Source organism: Myotis yumanensis, unplaced genomic scaffold (genome assembly GCF_028538775.1).
Source record: "Myotis yumanensis isolate MYYU_CA2020_CCGP unplaced genomic scaffold, mMyoYum1.0.hap1 SCAF_5, whole genome shotgun sequence".
NCBI classification, from domain to species: Eukaryota; Metazoa; Chordata; class Mammalia; order Chiroptera; family Vespertilionidae; genus Myotis; species Myotis yumanensis.
In genome coordinates, this window is record NW_027223756.1 from 30,045,278 (window position 1) to 30,064,295 (window position 19,018).

At 47.2% G+C, this 19,018-nt stretch overlaps 1 protein-coding gene across 3 annotated transcripts in view; it reads right to left on the reverse strand.

The window, feature by feature from the left end:
- Positions 1 to 9,445: 9,445 nt before the first annotated feature.
- CTNNA1 (catenin alpha 1) overlaps positions 9,446 to 19,018 on the reverse strand; it is a 174,967-nt gene continuing 165,394 nt past the window's right edge. For all 3 annotated transcript variants that reach the window (XM_070414893.1, XM_070414892.1, XM_070414894.1), the window contains 7 exons: positions 17,880 to 18,080; positions 16,981 to 17,132; positions 14,510 to 14,620; positions 13,183 to 13,364; positions 12,978 to 13,083; positions 11,354 to 11,488; positions 9,446 to 10,651 (listed from right to left, as the gene is read on the reverse strand). In XM_070414893.1, coding sequence (XP_070270994.1) covers positions 10,364 to 10,651; positions 11,354 to 11,488; positions 12,978 to 13,083; positions 13,183 to 13,364; positions 14,510 to 14,620; positions 16,981 to 17,132; positions 17,880 to 18,080 — 1,175 coding nt within the window. In that variant the 3' untranslated portion in view covers positions 9,446 to 10,363. The remainder of the gene's footprint in view (positions 10,652 to 11,353; positions 11,489 to 12,977; positions 13,084 to 13,182; positions 13,365 to 14,509; positions 14,621 to 16,980; positions 17,133 to 17,879; positions 18,081 to 19,018) is intronic.

Below are 19,018 nucleotides of genomic sequence, written 5' to 3' on the forward strand. Positions count from 1 at the left end.
CCCAGAAGGTTTCATTGGCAAATTCTCCCAAATAATACCAATTCTATACAATCTCTTCCTAAAAATAGAAGAAAATACTCCCAAGCCCCTTTCATGGGCCAGCATTACTCTAATGCTAATACCAGACAAAGATATTAAAAGAAAAAAAACTCTATGGAACAATACCCCTCATAAGAATGAGGACAGGAGGTATTGGAGAAAGGAGATCTTGGAAGCTGTAGGGAGGACTTAAGGTTTTTCTAAGGTTCCTACCGAAATCCTCCATGCAAAACTCAACAGAATAAATAGCAAATCAAATGTGGCAACACAGGTGAGCAAATGTAGGCTTACAGTTGTTCATATGGGAAAAGATAGGTTACGATTATTATAGTAGCTTTATTAAAAGAATGTCACAATACAACTGTAAACCTACTTTTGCCCACCTCTGTATATAAAAGCATGCCAGAACATCCCCAAATGGGGCTTATCCTGGGAATGCAAGGCTAGTTCAGCTCAATTCCCATATTAATAGATGGAAGAAAGAAACAATCACCTCAATAAATGCAGAAAACTCATTTGACAAAATTCAATATCCATTTATAATAAAAACTCTCAGCAAATTAGGAATAGACGGGAGCCTCCTTAACCTGATGAAGGGAAACCACATAAAAACCTACAACAAGCATCAAACTTAATGGTCAAAAGACTGACTTCTTTTTCCCTAAGACTGGGAACAAAGTAAGAATGCCCACTCGCCTCTCCTTTTCAATATTGTACCAGAAGTTTTGGGCAGTGCAGTAAGGCAAGAAAATGAAATAAAAGGCATTCAGGTTGAAAAAGAAGAAGTAAAACTGTCTCTATTGAAGGATAACATGATTTCGAATATAGAAAATCCCGTGAAATGTACAAAAAATGCCCAACTAACAAGGAGTTTATCAAGGCCACAAAATGTAAGGTCAATATACAAAAATCAATTGTATTTCTATATGCAAACAATAAAATATTGAAATGAAAATTTAAAAACAATATCACTTATAACAGCATTAGAACAGATGAAATACATGTAAGTCTGACAACATATGGGAAGGATTTTAATGCTGAAAAGTACAAAACACTGATGAAAGAAAAAAAGATATAAATAAATGGAGAGACATACTGAGTTCCTGGGTTGGAAGACTCAATGTTGTTAAGATATCAGTCAGTCCCTCCAGAATTGACCTATAGAGTCGATGCAATCCCAGCAGGAACTTTTTAGATATCAAGAATCTGATTTGAAAACTTCTATGGAAATCCAAAGGAATTGAAGTAGCTAAACCAATCTTGAAAAAGAAAAAACTTGGAGAATCACACTTGCTGATTTTAAGACTTGCTACAAAGACTATAGTAATCAAGACACTGCCTAAAGGATAGACACACAGATCAATGAATCACAATAGAGAGTTCAGAAATAGACCCATAAAAATATATTTAGTTGACTTTTGACAAAGGTGCAAAGACACTTCAGTAGAGAAAAGATCATCTTTTTAGTAAGTGGTGGTGCAACAACTGGAGAGCCATATTTTAAAAAACAAACCTTGACCTATATCTGTCATGTTATACAAAATTGAACTCAAAAGTAATCAGACCTGAATGAAAAATTATAAAACTTTTAGAAGAAATCTTTGTGGCCTTGAATTAGCCAAAGAGTTCTTAGATACAACAACCAAAAGCATAATTCATTAAGGAAAAAAAGATGATAAAATTCACTATGTTAAAATTTCTGTGAAAGAAAAAAACGAAAGGCAAGTTACAAGTAGGGAGAAAATATTTACAAATCACATATCTGACAAAGGACTTACATTCAGAATATATAAAGAATACTCAAAACTCATCGATAATAGTCAATCCAATTTTAAAAAGGCAAAAGATTTGAAATCATTTCACCAAAGAAATGTAGATGACAGATAAGCACATGAAAATATGCTCAGCATCAGTAGTTAGGGAAATGCAAATTAACACCACAAGGCACTACTACACACCCACTAAAATGGCTGAAAAAAATTTAAAAGCCTAAACAAACCAAAAACCTGACACTATCATGTGCTGATGAGGATGCAGAGCACTGTTGCTGGGAATGCAAAATGATGCAGCCACTGTGGAAAAACAGTTTGGGAGTTTCAGATAAAATTCAACAAATTTATACCTTGCAACACAATCTCACTCCTAGGTATTTACGCAAGATAAAGGAAAATCTATGTCAGCTTTATTTGTAAAAATAAAACGACCTAGAAACAAAATGTCCCTCACCTGGAGAGTGGATAGACAAACCGTGGCCCATCTGCACAGTGCAGCCCTGCTCCACAGTGGAAATGAATGAACTGCACACAGCAACCTGTGTGCATCTCAAAGGCATTATGCTGATGGAAAGAAGGCAGACTCAAAAGGCTACATATTGTATAAGCCCTTTACATGACATCTGGAAAAGGCAAAATTATAGAGGAAAGTTTTTGCCAAGACTTAGGATGGGGGACGGTTCCACTCCATTGGTGCTAGAACTGCTCTACACCTTGAATGTGGTGGTGATCACACAACTCTATGTATTTGTCAAAACTCACAGAATTGTCCCTTAAAAAGTATAAATTTTACTGTGTGTAAACTTAAAAAATTTTAAAGGTAATTATTACTCAACTTTCCTAATTACTTACAGTCAGCCATTATCTGTGCTCTGGAGAGGACGTGTCTGTCGCGTCTGGGTGGTGCAGACATGCTCCACAGTGGGCACCTGTGCTCCCACGCCCCCTTCCAGATGCCGCCTTCGTGGCTGGAAATCTGATGTGGGAGAATTTACACCATGGACACTGGGAAACGCTACAAATCAAGCCTTAAAGTGATGAAGAAAACGTTTTCAAAATGTTAATAATGCTAATTAAAGTGTCATCTATCAGCACAAAAATCTGAAGGAATTGTCTTAGAGTATTTGACAGTTATATGATTTAGCAAAGAAGTCATTCACTGATGAACAAGTGAAACGCCCACAGATGTTTTTGTTTTTTCGCTTTCATCTTACTCCGTAAGGTAAACAAAGTATCAACCAGCATTCCTGTCAGAACCAGGCTCCTTTGTCAATTACAACTGTCGGTTGGCTATGGATGCAGGATTTCAACAAAAATCAGTGAAAGCCTGGTGAGAATCAGTTGGCTGTATGGAAGTTGCAGTAAAGAGCATTGTGTATTTTGTTATTATTTGTGAATTGTGTGCTACAATCCTGTTACAGGAGAAAAATGTATACAAACTTATCTCTACACGTCCCCTCCCAACTCTGCCCTGGAGAGCTGGTTCTGACCCGTTTACCCACACACCACCACGGCCTAGGGGCCCGGAGAGGAGGACCAGCGCCTGACGCCTGGACCCCCTCAGCCTTAGAGGTCAGGAGGAGGACGATGAGACGAGAAGCAGGGATTGGTGAAGGGAGGGGAGTGTGGAAATCTAGAGGTTCGACGAGGAGCGGGTGTGGGGGGGTGGGCACCGACTTCATATGCTACTTAGAAGGGACTGGACAGAAGGTGTAGCTGGGAGAGCAGAGGAGGGAAGTGGAGACATGGTCTAAAGTTCTAAACACTCAACTTAGGCGTCTGTGTAAGGGATGGGGGGCGACATGGACTCAAGGGAAGCTTTTTGTATTGTCTTTGTTTTTTTTTTACAACTATGGGGCCCATTACAACAGTGGTCGCCAACCTTTCAGACCTCATGGACCACCAGTGGTCTGCGGACCACCGGATGGCGACCACTGTATTAGAACATGGTATATATATATTTTATTGATTTTTTACAGAGAGGAAGGGAGAGAGATAGAGAGTTAGAAACATCAATGAAAGAGAAACATCGATCAGCTGCCTCCTGCACATCTCCTCCTGGGGATGTGCCCACAACCCAGGTACATGCCCTTGACCAGAATCGAACCCGGGACCTTTCAGTCCGCAGGCCGACGCTCTATCCACTGAGCCAAACTGGTTTCGGCTAGAACATGTTTTGTATGCTGCTGAGAAAGATCCAGGAGGAAGGAAAAGTTGGCAAGGCAGGAAATAGAGGGAAGATTGTGGGGCAAAATCCTTGACCAGGCCCGGATCCAGTGACAAGCCAGGGGGTGCCTTAGCCAGGGACCTGCAGAGTTCCTGCATCTTAACAGACATAGTCCTGAGAACCCGGTGCAGGGATGGGGCAGATGTGGTGGGAGGGAGCATGAGGGAGTTTCCAGCTTGAAGAAGGTGGCGGGGGGAGGGGGGAATGGAGGGGGCACAGGCCCCTGCACTGCCCTCTGGAACTCCAGAACCTGGGGGTTTTGGAGGAATTGGATCTTGAAGCTGGAGGGGGTATTGGCTGCTTGCCAGCTGTGTGACTTGGGTGTAGAGATTGAGGGGTGGTGGTAGCACTGACACCTCACAGGTTGTAAAGATGAGATGGGGGTGTGGGTGAAGTCCTCCTCTCTTCCTTTAGTGGAGTGACCCTGGCCTGGATGGAGGTTGAAAGCTGTGCGAATTAAGGCAGAGGTGAGGAAGGGCCTTGAAGTATCTGCCCAGGAGTCACGGGAGGCGGTACAGGGTCAGCAGGCAGCTGCTGCCAGCAAGGAGGAGAGCGCTGGGCTCTGCGGTCCTGTGTGCAGGTAGGAGAGCAGGTGAGAGGAGTGGCACACCCAGTGCCAGGCTGGTGAAACGCCGTCGCATATGGAGGTGTCGCTGAGGGTTTGTCAGCCCTGTTGGGAAGCAAAAAGGGGCAGGATACAGTGAGGCCGTCCTGCTTCAGGCTGTTGTCTGAGAAGATGGAGGATTTCAGGATGTCTGGGGGGGTGCCTCCTCAGTTGCCTCCTTTTTGCCTTCTAGTACCTTTTGATTGGTTTAAATCAATAAATGGTTTGAATGGTTCAACAGCTATTTCTCAAGCATGTAGGAGACCGTCTGCTGGATAGGGTGAGCAAGACCAATGCTGTTTGTTCCTCAAAAGAATTCAGGTCAGGCTGTGAGGGCTGGTGCTGCAATACCAGGTGCCATGCCCAGGGCCAGGCAGCAGTGGCAGCTGCAGGCCAGTGTCTGTAGAGGTGGTACTTGGATGATTTTAGGAAATACATGAACACTTATCAAAATGTTATTTTGATGTATATTAGAAAAAATGTAACCAGCCCATCAAACATGATTTCACAGATACTGCTTAAAGGAGGTACCGTTAAACAGAAGTTAGTCTAAGTATGTAATGGCATTATATTTGGTGTGATGATAAGGGAAAGGTGCTGACTCGGACATCAAGTAATGGGCTCACAGGGGGAGCACAGGGTCAGGAGCCACTTCTAGGGGCTCGGTGGGCACAGGTCAGGGGGAAGCCTAGACAGAGGGCGTCATGAGAGACTTTACTACTTGGAGGTGTTTCCGGAAGATGCGTTTGCTGCAGGTAGAGGATGGATAATGGATGCTGGGGCTGATGTAGGCCAGTTTAGGAACCTTTGCAGCACTGAGGGGTGGGGCCTTGGCCTCTGCTGAAGTGATGGGTTGAGAGGAGGTGGACTGGGGGCCGCTGGGCTCCTAGGCTGTAGGGCTTCCAGCAGATCAGGTGAAGCAGCTGAGGACAGACGGGGATCTGGGCTCAAGCCTGGAAGACCATTTTGGAATGTGACAAACTAATGGCAACAAAAGCCATGAGAACGTTCCAGAGTGTCGTCATGGATCCTGAGTCAGGGTTGGGGGTGAGTATAGGGAGGCCAAAGCCTTCTGGGTCCAGCCCCATGGGAGTTCCCCGAGATTCAGTCCTTGTCCTGGGCTTTGGAGAGTCGGTGATGAACAAAATCAAGATCCCTCTTCCTGCAAAACTTACAAGAGAAACAGATGGGCTTGTAAACGTAAAGCAAGTTCAGTGCTATAGAGAGGGCATGGTAGGGTTTTTCGAAGGTCTTCTGGGTAAGGTGATTTGTGAAGACACATGTGTATCTCTGGGGAGGGTTCCAGGCAGTGGAACCACAAGTGCAAAGGGCAAATGACAAAGGGAGAGGGGAGAGTCTAGACCAGGGGTGGGCAAACTTTTTGACTCGAGGGCCACAATGGGTTCTTAAACTGGACCGGAGGGCCGGATCAAAAGCATGGATGGAGTGTTTGTGTGAACTAATATAAATTCAAAGTAAACATCTACACTAATAAAAGAGAAACATGGTAATTGGCGTACGACCGCTACCCTTCCCATTGGCTAATCAGCGTATCCTTATGCAAATTAACTGTCAGCCAAGATGGCGGCCGGCAGCCAGGCAGCTGGAAGCGAACATGAGGCTTGCTTCCTCCAGGAACTGCAGACTGCAACGTTCCCCGCCTGACTTGCAGGCCTCTGAGCTGGCAGTTTGAAACATTCTAACAAATATAGCCAGCTGGGATCTCAGAGCTGAAGTTATACATTGTTTCGATTATAGAACCGAAACAAACCAGCAGCGGAAGCCTCAGAGCTAGAGCCAGAGCTAAAGCTGGCCCAGAAGAAAAGAAAAAAGAAAAAAAGGAGTGGTTGGGAGCTTCAGTCAGCCTGAAAGCAGCCCTCAGCCCCTCACCCAGACTGGCCAGGCACCCCAGTGGGGACCCCCATCCTGAAGGGTGTGTGACCAGCTGCAAATAGTCATCATCCCCTCATCCAGGCTGGCCAGGCACCCCGGTGGGGACCCCCACCCTGATCCAGGACACCCATCAGGGCAAACCAGCCTGCCCCCAAGCCTCTATCCTATATAGTAAAAGGGTAATATGCCTCCCAGCACCGGGATCAGCGGAGCCAAGAGGTCTCCTGGCACCAGATCAGCATGACAGGGTGCAGCGCCCAAACCCCCTGATCGCCCTGCGGCTCTGTGTGTGACAGGGTGTGGCATCCCAACCCCCTGATCGGCCCTGCTCTGTGTGTGACAGGGGGTGGCGCCCCAACCCCCCCCCCCCCCCCCCCCCAACGGGCCCTGCTCTGTCTGTGACGGGGTAGAGCCATAACCTCCCCATCGGCCCTGCCCTGAGTGTGACAGTGGTGGCGCCCCAACCCCCTGATCCACCCTTCTCTGTGTGTGACAGGGGGCGGTGCCCTAACTCCCCTATCGGCCCTACTCTGTGCGTGACGGGGGAGCTCCCCAACCCCCTGATGGGCCCTGCTCTGTGCGTGAGAGGGGGGAGCTCCGCAACCCTCTGATGGGCCCTGCTCTGTGCATGACGGGGGGGGGGGGGGGGGGGCAGTGCCCCAACCCCCTGATTGGCCCTGCTCTGTGAGTGACAGGGGGCAGCGCCCCAACCCCCTGATTGGCCCTGCTCTGTGCATCACAGGGGGTAGTGCTGCAACCTCCCCATTGACCCTGCCTTGAGTGTGATAGGGGGCGGTGCCCCAACCCCCCAATCAGCCCTACCCTAAGCGTGACTGAGGGTGGCATCACAACCTCCCAATCAGCCCTGCTCTGAGCCCGACCAGGGGCTGCACCTAGGGATTGGGCCTGCCCTCTGCCACCCAGGAGCAGGCCTAAGCCAGCAGGTCGTTATCTCCCAAGGGGTCCCAGACTGCAAGAGGGCACAGGCCGGGCTGAGGGACCCCCCCTTCCCCCCCCCGAGTGCACAAATTTTTGTGCACCGGGCCTCTAGTCATTACATAAAAGGGTATGGTCTTTTTTTTTTTTTTTAGTTTTATTCATTTCAAACGGGCTGGATCCGGCCCGCGGGCCCTAGTTTGCCCACGGCTGGGCTAGAGGGCCAAACCGTCATTTAAGACTTTGGCTTTTACTGGGAGATAGAAACTGTTGCTGGTTGGAGCTGAGAGAATGACACAATCTGACTTGTTTTATAGGGATTACTAGAGGCCCGGTGCACTGGCGGATCAGGGCCAATCAGGGCCAGCCAGGCAAGGAAGAGGGGCCACTGGCCGCAGGTGGTTGGCTGGCCCCGCCTCCTGGTCGAACTCCCAGTTGAGGGGACAATTTGCATATTGATTGTGACTGCCCTGGGGAGTAGGGTGTGGGGAACAGTAAAGCCCAAAGGGGAAGTTACTGCAGTGGTCTGGGTTCAGGTGACTGGAAATCCACCTCCTGGCTTCGGCCTCCTTGTGTTGTCCCCCTCCCACAGTGTACCAGGGGTGGTCTGTGTGACCAGCAGAATATAATGGCAGTGATGGTCATATATATGTGGATGTTTTGTGTTAATCCTCACCTGAGGATATTTTTTTGCTTGCTTTTCAGAGAGAATGGAAGGGAGGTAGGGGGAGAAAAAGAGAGAAACATTGATGTGAGGGACACATTGACTGGTTGCCTCCCCGATATGCCCAACCTAGGGCGGGGAGTGAACCCACAACCCTATGCTTTAACCACTTAGCAACACTGGCCAGGGCAGTGCTGGTCATACTACCTTTGAGATCAGGTTTTTAAAAAACCACGACTCCCATCTGGTTGTTCTCCTGGATGATTCACTTGAGGGAAGCCAGTGAGCACATAAGCTGCTCTGTGGGAGGCCACAGGGCACGGGACCGAGGCCGCCTGCCAGCAGCGAGGAGGGAGTCTGGAAGCAGCTCCCCAGCCCATCTGGCCTTCGGAGAGAGACTGAGCCTCACGCAAGACCGAGTCAGGACCTCCCACAGAGCTGTTCCTGGATTCCTGGCCTTCAGAAACTGAGGTAATGTTTGTTGTTTTAGCTGCGAAGTTTTGGGGCAGTTCGTCACACAGCAATAGGTAACTAATATGATGACCAGGTGAAAGTAAACAGGTGGTTGGACCCACCATACATTTTAAAGATAAGAATTTGGACAGATCAAGTATGAGATACTAAGACATTTATGTGGAGAGTTTAGGAGGCAGGCAGTTATAAGTCAGGATACAGGAGAAGGCAGAATTTGGACTGTACATAAAGCCAGGAGTCTGGTTAAGTTTGGAAGAGTGAGTAGAGCCAGAGACCTGCGTATTGAGCCCAGGGAAGCACAGCTTTTAATGACTAGGAAACAGCGGTGAAGGAAGACAAAATCAGAATGGAGTGTTCTGGAAGGCAAGTGAGGAACTTCTGAGAGCGGGGCCATTCACCTGGGCACTTGTGTGAGACTGCTAAGATGAGGAAAGAGCCAATCAATCTGGTAATGCTGACAGCTCCCTTAAGGGGGACAGTAGTAGAGTGGCCGGGAGGAGAGGGGCTGGAATGGCAGAATGCAAGGGAGGAAGAGGGGACACTACACACCTCTCTCTAAGGAGCTTTGCTGGGAAGGGACATGGCGTTAGGAGGGCTATTTTGGAGGCAGCTGTTATCCTGGTGTGGTTAGAAGCTGATAGAAACAACTCAGACGAGAAGGGGGTGATACCCATGGAGATTTTAAGGACACTTCCAAGGTTTTGACCTTCCCCTTGAAGGGTGAACACTTGAGTTCCCGAGGAGCCATAGGAAGAGTCTCCTTGTTGGGACACTGGGGGGAGATGTTTCATGTAAAACGTGACTGCTGGAAGCAAAGAAAAACTAACTTCTTGGGCTTGGTTTCAAGGTGGACTTTATTGGGAAAAGTTAGTGTAAAAAACATTCGAATTCATAAAATTTAAATAGTAAAATTATACCTTGTAGCTATAGTAATCACTATATTAATCACAAATAAGGTAATGTCTAAGTTATTGCCTAAGCAAATGCTACTTTGTTAGGCTACTGTAGTAAGCCCAAGGCAGGAAATGCTGCAATTATTAGAAGTGAGCCCAATGATGTATCTGCATTTGGAGCTGAACAAAGGGAAACAAGCAAGTTCTGATTATGCATCATAACATTCTAGCCTGAGGAAGAAAATAAGCAACTTTTTAATATGTCCTGCAGCAGAGCACATTAGTGACTGTAACCATGCATTGCAATTCTCATTTCACGTCATAGAGTAATCAGTGTTCTGCATGATACATTGTTTTACTGAGTTTCATGTGGTTTGTCCCTCTCAGGACCTTTCTAGAAACATTTCCTCTCTGGGGACCACTTCCTAAGACACCCAGTTTGCTTGCCCTGGTCATCTTTGGCATTTAATACCAGCCAACCTGCCCAGACCCTGGGCTGCTGGAAGACCCCTCCCTGAAAAAAGAGTGAGTCAGATCTCTCCTTTTCTCAGACCCTAATGCCACACAACTTGGTCAAGAATGTCACTAACAAGTTAATATGGGATTCTCTTTGGTTATGGGATTTTTATTTAAGCTTATAAAAAAATACAGCTAGAAATATGCTCCTGAATTCTAAAAGTATTTGTGACTGACTTAAACACAAGTATGTCCTTGCAAAATTCACCACCTGGCCAGGTTTAACATCTGCCTATTTCCCGGTGGACTCTAACATCAGTGCTCTATTTAGCAAATACATTTGAGTGAAGAACAGTAACTGATCTTAAGAGCCCCGATGGGTGGGGGCAGCTGGCGAGGGCAGCCTTAGATGCTGTCCATGGCTCTGAACTCGCTGAGGGCCTGCACAGGGTTCACATGCTTCTTCTGAGATGCCCGTTTAATCTTGGTCTGTGTCTCATCCTGTTTCTCTCTCTTCACCAAGGGCTTTTTCTCAGGTGCCTTCATCTTCCACGACACAGCCGGGAGGTTGAGGGAAGCCATGCCCTGTGACTTCTGGTACTTGGTGGAGGCCACATAGGAGGCCTTCACTGTCTGCACCACAGCGTTCATCAAGTTCTTGGCAGCCTGGATCAGGGACATGGCGCTGTCCACCTAAGAGACACAAACATGGGCGGTGAGCAGCAAAGGCCTGACCTTTAGCCCCAGGGTTGGGTGAGGGGGGAGCCTCCTCCTCCTTCCCTTCAGGGGTGGGCCACAGCCCCATATAATTGGCTGCTCTTATTCAAATACCCTGAAAAGGCCTGTTTCAGATCTTCTGAAGAAATAAAGGGAACAGTAAGAAGAATGTAAGGCATCGCCACCTTCCCTCACCCCTCAAACAAGCTGGAGGAGGCGGCCTGAGTCAGCCATGGCCAGGGGCACTGACATAGCAGGTGACCAAATGGTGTCAATTTCTTTGAAAGGAAATTCCGGGGAATTAATAGAGCCCAGCACACTGAGCGAGATCACCTCTTTGCCCTCCCCCAGGTGAGGAGAGGTCCAGAACAGTGACATGGTAAAGAGACAAGGAGGGGTGATAATACTGAAGCACTTGGAGGGGTAGAGGAGATTTGAGAAAGCCTTGCTATATCATCTTTGCAATTTTTGAACAGGCTCAATTCTTCTGTGGGGGAAGAAAAACAGGGAAGATTAAAAATATACCTGCAGCTGAGGTGCAGCCAGCCCTTGGCCTCCAAGGAAGAAACTTCAGGGTTTTCCACAGCTCACCTTCCCAGTTCAGGGCAGGTAAGGAGTGTATGTGGACAAAGGCCAGACTATTCCCACCACCCACTTCTTTTCACAGATGAAACTTACCCCAGAGACAACGAGCTCCCCACCAAGGTTCTGCACCTCGGCCTTGACTTTGCTGCAGATGTTGAGCTGGTGGCAGTAGAGGGCGATGCGCTGCAGGTAGGCCAGCAGGTCCTGCTTGCAGGCCGAGTCTGGACACTGACGGGAGAATAAGTTTAGCGGAGCACCCAGGCCTGATCTAAACACACCTACCCCGGGGGCTGTTTTTAAATCTGTGTGCCACCAAGAGAGGCTTCCTCTCTCCTTGCTGGAGCAAAGGGCATGAGAGATGAGTTACCCAATTACCTGGGGCAGTTTGGCTCTAGGCTGCCCTCTGCTTGGGCCCAAGCCCCTAAAGGTGAAAAAAGCGTCAGCAAGCAAGAGCTTGGTTCTGAAGAAAAGCCAGAGTGCTCTGAGCTTGCTAACAACCATTCCAACAGCTCTTCTGCTCAATTATGACACACACTGTAAATACCTGGTGAAAGGAGAGGTTCACTTCAGGCAAAGATGGAGGATGAGTGAATCAAAGCAAGAGAATAAGCAGTGGGAGACTGCGAGGTCTTGACCAGCCACTGGGAAATTAAAGGGCAGCCGCTGCCCAATTCCTGTCTTGCTGCCAAAGCTCAGGAAGCTTTACCCAGAGAAAGAAATACAGAGCACCTCTCAGGTATTTATAGCAAACATTTCCCTCTGGGAGACTGGGCACAGACAAACCTGTAGACCATGCTGGAAATTTTGAATTTAAGAATCTTACGGAACACAGTAGAGCCCTATCAAGACATGCACTTTAGATGAGTGTGTAGGAAGACTGTACTGGCAGCTGTATGGAGGACGGCGTGGAGAAGAGAGAGGGGAAGCAGTGAGGAGCAGCCACTAGTAGTAGTCCAGGCATGGGCTGTGGAGGTCGGCCTGAGCTGGCTCTGGAAGAGGGGACAAGACTAGATGGTGGCCAGTAGAAGTATAGCACTTAGCACTGGATTGTGGGAAGGAGGGGATAGGATGACTTCTGAATCTTTGGCTTGAGCGATGAGGCACTGCTGTCCCTCAGCCCAGATGCAGGGTGAGAGGCTTGATACCTCAGGGGAAGTGCTTAGACTACAGAGAACTGTAACTGAGAAACAGCATCTCCAGTAAATAAGTTTTGGAACATCAAAGGAAAATGTCAACTCTCCAGGAGGTAGGAACCACATTTTCTGACGTATCACTGCAGGGAATAAAGGGTTTATGAAAGCTGGGTAGTTGAGAACCCACAGCGCTGAGGACACATGTCTGTCCCCAACTGGACACATTATCCTGCTGCTTCTAAAAAGCAAATCCACGAGAAGAGGCACGCGCACACCTGGGGTCAGCGTGGTAGGCTTGGAAGCAGTGCCTGCCCAGAGCTCAAGTTCTGAAGGGAACTAGGAATACACACGTCCCCAGGAGAGGCTAGATTTTAGCTATTATTCAGGACAGACACACCTCCAGGTATGTTCTCTCAAGAATTACCAAAGAATTATTCAGAAATTCTTAAAACTCTATGCTAGTTGGCAAGTTAAGGACAATTTTTGAGATGAGTGTTGTGTCCCCTGAAAATTATTGTTATTGCTGCCTCAGGAATGGACCAGGCTGGGCTGCCTGAGACCCACATGTTAGGTCTGTTACTTACATGGTCTGCGATGGTGCGGCCAAGCTTATCCATCCTGGATCCTGCCTCTGCAATTTTCTTGGCAGCACTGATCACATCTGATGTGTTTTTGAGCGGTCCCTTACCTCTGAAAAAAGAACAAGGATCATTGTACGTGAAGCCCTTCGTAGTTGGCAGTGAGTAGAAAAGAGAAGATGGCTGTGGCTGAGGGCCGGGCACCGCTCACCGGGTGAAGTCGGTCATCTCCATCATGATCATGCACATCTGCTTGGCCAGCACGATGATGTCGTTACCACTGTCGTCCCATTTGGACACTTCAGCATCCAGCTTGCTCTTTTCTTCCTGGAAGCTGGCCACCTGTTCTGCAATCTTTGCTTTTTGCTCTTGGGGAAGCTGAGCCATGATTGCCTAAAATCAGAAGCACAGAAAGCTCTTACATGGAAAGAATATGACATTCTCACAGTACATTAGCCGAAAGCATTTCCACCGAGCAATCTATGACATAGATAGGATAATGCTTTAATAGGTTTCATTTTGCCTGAAGGGCCATTCCCAACCCACTTTTAAGAACAAATTTTAATGTGGAGGAAAACAAGAGTATAAGGGGTACAAGGCTAATGTGGACACTTCGGGATCACTCTGGCCCAGGAACAGAGCCTGCTTAATTGAGTTCTGCAAAAGTTTCATCCTCTGTCTCCTGTGAGAGCGCAGATGAGAGAAGGGCTAATGCTGGTGGCGCTTTCCCAAGCATTTCCTGTGGCCGCATTGCATCTTTAACTTTTCAAGGTGAACTGGAAGTGCCTTTAAAATGTAAATTTTAAAGAAGGCAGGCAGAGAACCTGCTGAGGTATATACACTTTGTATAGCTCAGTAGCATTGACACCTTACCAAAGTAGCACCTGGGCTCTCCCCAAAGTGCTCATAACAAAGTGGGGCCTAAAGCAGGGATGTACTCGCTGTTCAAAATATCTGAGAAGTGAAAAAGGACTCCTTAGAAATATTTCTTGGCACCCTCCCCAAAACAAAAATGCTACTGATGGAAGATTTAATGACTCAAATGGATGCAAAGGTTCTGACTGATTCTCTTGAATGTAACACTGTTATTTTATTTAACCCATAAATAAATATTTCAGTGTAACTGACATGGACAAAGACCGCAATCTTTTTAACCACCATTGTGTTGATTAGATCCTCAGGCTCTCCTGATGCAGGATTGTCATAAACCACAGCCCCAGGGCACAACTGAGGAGACACTTTGGAGAAACCTATAATTGACTAGCAGGTGCCACAACTTCTGTCCTATGGCCAGAAGAAAAGAGGGAAAATTGGGTTCTCAAAATAGAGTATTTTCCTGGAAAAGAAAAGCTAAGACCTGAGAGGGACAGAGAAGGTCTGCAGAACAAGTTTTGTTTTTTTTTGAGAGACACATTGATTGGTTGCCTCACACACACCCCAGCTGGGGATCGGGCCTGCAACCCTTTTATGTGCAGGCTGACACACTATCCACTAAGCCAAACTGGCGAGGGCCAAAACAAGTTTAACTGACTCCTTACCCGGGCACTCTGGCCAGCTATCAGCTGGTCATCTTCTGTCTGGACGCTTGTCCTGCTGCGGACATCAAAGTCTTCTGTCTCGAAGTCAGAGTCATCCAACTCCTCAGGAGTCTGCCATCAAGAAAGAGATGAGCCAGATACAACGCAGGCCTCCCGCTGTCCCGAGCCACTCAGTCCACACCCTGCCTGATGTAGGGACACCCAGAATTTTCATGTGCAGTATTCTAAACAGATGTGGGTAATAGCTAAAAGCACTCACTATTCGTTTGAGACCTTGCCTCACAGGTGCACCTGTGGGTGGCTCATCCAACAAACAGTAGGCCAGGGCACCACCCCACACTTGCCAAAGGGCCAAGGGATTCCTTTTTTGGGGTTAGGGCTCCAATTCCCACCCCTGAGTCAAGACTCTCTTTGACATCAGATTTATACTTAATGTACTCCTCCCACAGCTGCATCTAAAGACAAAGATGAGAACTGTCCAGGGTAGAAAAGGTATTTTAATTTAAAAATAGAGGTATTTTACACAATATTAGGCAGTTTCTTAACTTTTCCACTTTATGACAAGAACAACATTAAATGTATTAAATAATACTGGGCCTTCTCTTAAGGTACCAAAGGCTGCTTTGAAGGGTAAAAAGAGTTAATTTTTATGTATTTCTTCCTTTGATAAAAGGAAAAGAGAGAATGTGGCAGGTAAGGTCTAAATACCAAAGGAACTAATTAATGGTCCTAGTTCTGCTTTAATTATGAAATAAAATTCTTATTTTGCACAGCCTCCAGCCTCACATGATTAGCTGCTGACTTGAAACATAATGTCATCTGGAAGTCGTCAGTAAGGGGGCAAGAGGCAGAACAGCTGCCTGTGACAGGAGGGCAGGCCCTCATCTGCCCCAGGACCTGATCCAAGCCCAGCCCCAAGATTTGCTGTGAGGCTCAAATGAGAGGACGTGTGAGAAGCACCTGAAACCGCCAAGAGTCTGTACATGTGCAAGGGCCAGGCCTCTCCCTCAATGGGAAGAGGTGAGAATAGCAGAGGCACATGAGACACCAAGAGCACATCAACACAAAATCCCGGAGTGTCTCCGAGTTGGGAGCACAAAACACGACGTCACTATTGCCCATTTTATCCTTCCAGAGCTGGAAGAGGAAGCCAAGCCAGCTGCCTGACCCTAAGATGTGGTTCCCCACAACCCTACTTGCTTCCTCAGAAAGGAGTCTGGAATTCGCAAGCGCCTCCTGGAGGTATGCAGTTTCAGCCACTGAAATCCCAAAAGGCATTAGCCTCCTTCATCATGAAGGTTTCTTTTACTGTTTCTAGGTGCCTGTCATCATGGAAAGGCTTCTGGAGAAATAGGGCTGTGTTCACTGGCCCTGGTGTATGTGATCTGGGGATCCCTTCACACCACTGAGATATGGTCTCTACATAATATGGGTTCTTCTTTAGCAGCAGCAGGACTGAAGAAAGGAAAAGGCTCCACAAGCTCCCGGCCCACCCCAACATGTCGGGGGTGACCTGGGGCCTGCAGGAACAGCCAACCAGGCCATCTCCTCACCTCAGAGCAGTACAGTCTACACTGCATATAAAATGGATCCAGCCTAATGCAACTGCCTTAGAAATGGTCTCTTTCCAGCTAGGCTCTGTAGCTGTCAGGCTGAGGGGGTAAAAAGTGAGACAGATCCCTGCCTACCTTGAGGTCTGACTAGCAAACCATGAAGCTGTGAATGAAGCTCCTCTGATCCAACTAGATCGACAGCAAAGCAGCCACCTATGCTGCGGACGGGCTGAGGATGGCTACACACTTATGCTCAGAACAGCATGTGAAGGATGACTGCTATGGGAAAGGAAGCTGCGAGACCCAGGCCGAGCACCCTGGGGGTACATTACAGAGGGGTTGGAGCTTCTCAAAACCTGTTTATGCCAACCCAGAGGGGCTGGACTTTCAGATGGTGAGAACTGCTGTTCTCAGAGACGATGGGCCACATGGGGGCCCTGAGCCAGGGAACATGACCAGGGGCTGCCACAGTTGCTCATCCTCACCCTGAACTGGGGTTCTAGCATCCTGCCTGCCACCCCTTCAAAAGGGGGACGAGGGAGGGGGGGGAGCTCCATGTGAAGAATAACTTCAACCTGCAATAAGGAATACTCCCTTCTCTGAAATGAACTAAAAAGGCTTTATTTTCTATAGTTTCCCTCTAAGGCAAATGGAAACCTATTTGTGGTGATTGTGTGCTCTAAAATCATCAGGAGCAACTCATACTAGCTCCTGTTCTCAGTCTGAGTTTGGGCTCTAACTTGCAACTAAAAGTCATTTCAGACAATGTAATTAAATATATCTCATTCTAACAGCTTTTAGATTCATGGTTTTAATATACTGCCAATACATCTGCTGAGTTCCAGAATGATGCATTGTTCTCAAGGTTAGCAAATGATAAGAACAAGCTATTAAAACATCCGAAATGCAGTTACTCACCCTTATCATCAACACCGCTTTCCTGATGTCCCGGATGCCATCGTACACCAGGCGGGAGGCATCGATAAACTCATTCTCATCCATGGGCTGGGCGGGGTCCGAGCTGAGGGCTTCCACGGCCGCTTCTACTTGCTCAGTAAAACGCGGCATAACTGCAGAGAAAAGAGGCCCAGCAGACATCATCATTCTATAGCCCTCCCTGAATCTACCTCACTCAGAAAGAGGCAAGGTGTCTGATGAAGAGCTTCCACTTCTACCTATGTGAGATTTATGGTTGAAATAAATTAAATGTATTTCAACCAAGACTCGAATCATCCTCTTTGTCTCTGACCAGATTTTACAATAAAGGATTTCGGTGGTTGAGAACATTGAAGTAAGGTTAATTTGAGGCCTTAAGAATGGGACCCTCCTTAAATTAGTATTTATTCACTAACAGAAGACTTAACTCAAAAATTAATCTTAAACAGTGCTTTCAGAATTATTTCCTCAGCCCTGGCTGGGCGGTCAAGTTGGTTGGAGCTTCATACCTCACACCAAAAGGATGCAGGTTCGAGTCCCAGTCACAGCACATAGCTAGTTTGCAGGTTTGATCGTTGGTCAGGGCGTGTATGGGAGGTAACAAATGGATGTTTCCCTTCCTCTCTCTCTAAAATCAATTTAAAAAAACATATCCTCGGGTGAGGAGAAAAAAAAGAATTATTCCCCTCGTTAATCATGGGACCCACATGAAGGAAACGTGTGTGTGAGGCCTTAATTTGGCTGACCAACTTCTCACAAGTCTAGTGTCCACCCAGAACACTTAAGGCCTGAGTTCTGGTCTCCTACTTCCCACCCACAGGGCCTGGCCTAACCCACCTGGGCTGTGTGGGGAGCACCAGTAAGGCAGGGAGTTCCCATACCTGTGTTGGAGAGAAGCTTGGTAGCTTCCAGCACCTTCTCTGTGTAGACCCCTGGCTCATAGTTGTCCATCTCTGAGGTGACTACATGAATGACCCGGGCTGCCCGGCCTCGGATTGCACCAGCTGTGCGGTCTAGCCCGTCCACATCTTTCTCTTGGAGAGCAATGACACATTTGTTCACATCTTCCAATATGTGATTCTCTGAGGAACAAGCAAAAGTGGAATGAGGGAGAAGGCCTTTCAAAAGAAGGGGACAATTTTTTTGCCTTGGAATTTTTTTTTCAATTATAGTTGTTACATAATACATATTAGTTTCAGGTGTACAACAGTGATTAGACATTTATATAACTTACAAAGTGATCACCCCAAATATGTCTAGTACCCACCTGACAGCATACATAGTTATTACAACACTGACTGTATTCCCTGTGCTGAAAAGGGGACAATAACTGTTAGTTGGCATGTACCATTCACTGAGAGCTCACTTTGTGCCAGCCACAGCGCCAAAAGCTTTTACATGCATTATTGCACTGAAGAGAAAAGATTAACTGCTGGATTAACTGTCCCACTGAAACTCGACCTATAATCACCTCCGAGAATAACAATCTTTATTCCAGGTTTAAAAAAAGAGAAAAAGGCCCATCTGTAAGGCACAGTTGTTCTGTAAGTCAAGCAGATGATTCAGATAACAGAAACCTCAAGAACTTCTCTTTCCCTTAAATAATCTCATTGACCTTACATATATCCCAAAGTCTAAATTAGAAGAAAAGGTTCACTGTAAGGCTACCTCCCAGTGCCTCACCCCTCCTTCCAGCAGATGCCAGTGGCAGTCAGCACAGCTCAGAGGAGCAGGTGCGGTCAGCAGGGGAAGCCTTCCTGAGGGGCGCTGAGGGAGCATATGGGGGGAACATTTCCTAACCCTACAGGCTGCAGGTGGGCCTGTTGTGGTATTTGTGGAAATCCTTGAATTCTGTTAAGCCCAGAAGTGGCTCCTACCAGTGACAGAGCTGGAATTGGAAGACACACCAAAACTATTTTTCCTGAAAACAATAAAGCTTGACACTAGATCCTGGAAACCTCAGAGTAAGGCATTCACTTCAGCCTCATCGATAATAGCAAAATGGGGACAACCCAAATGT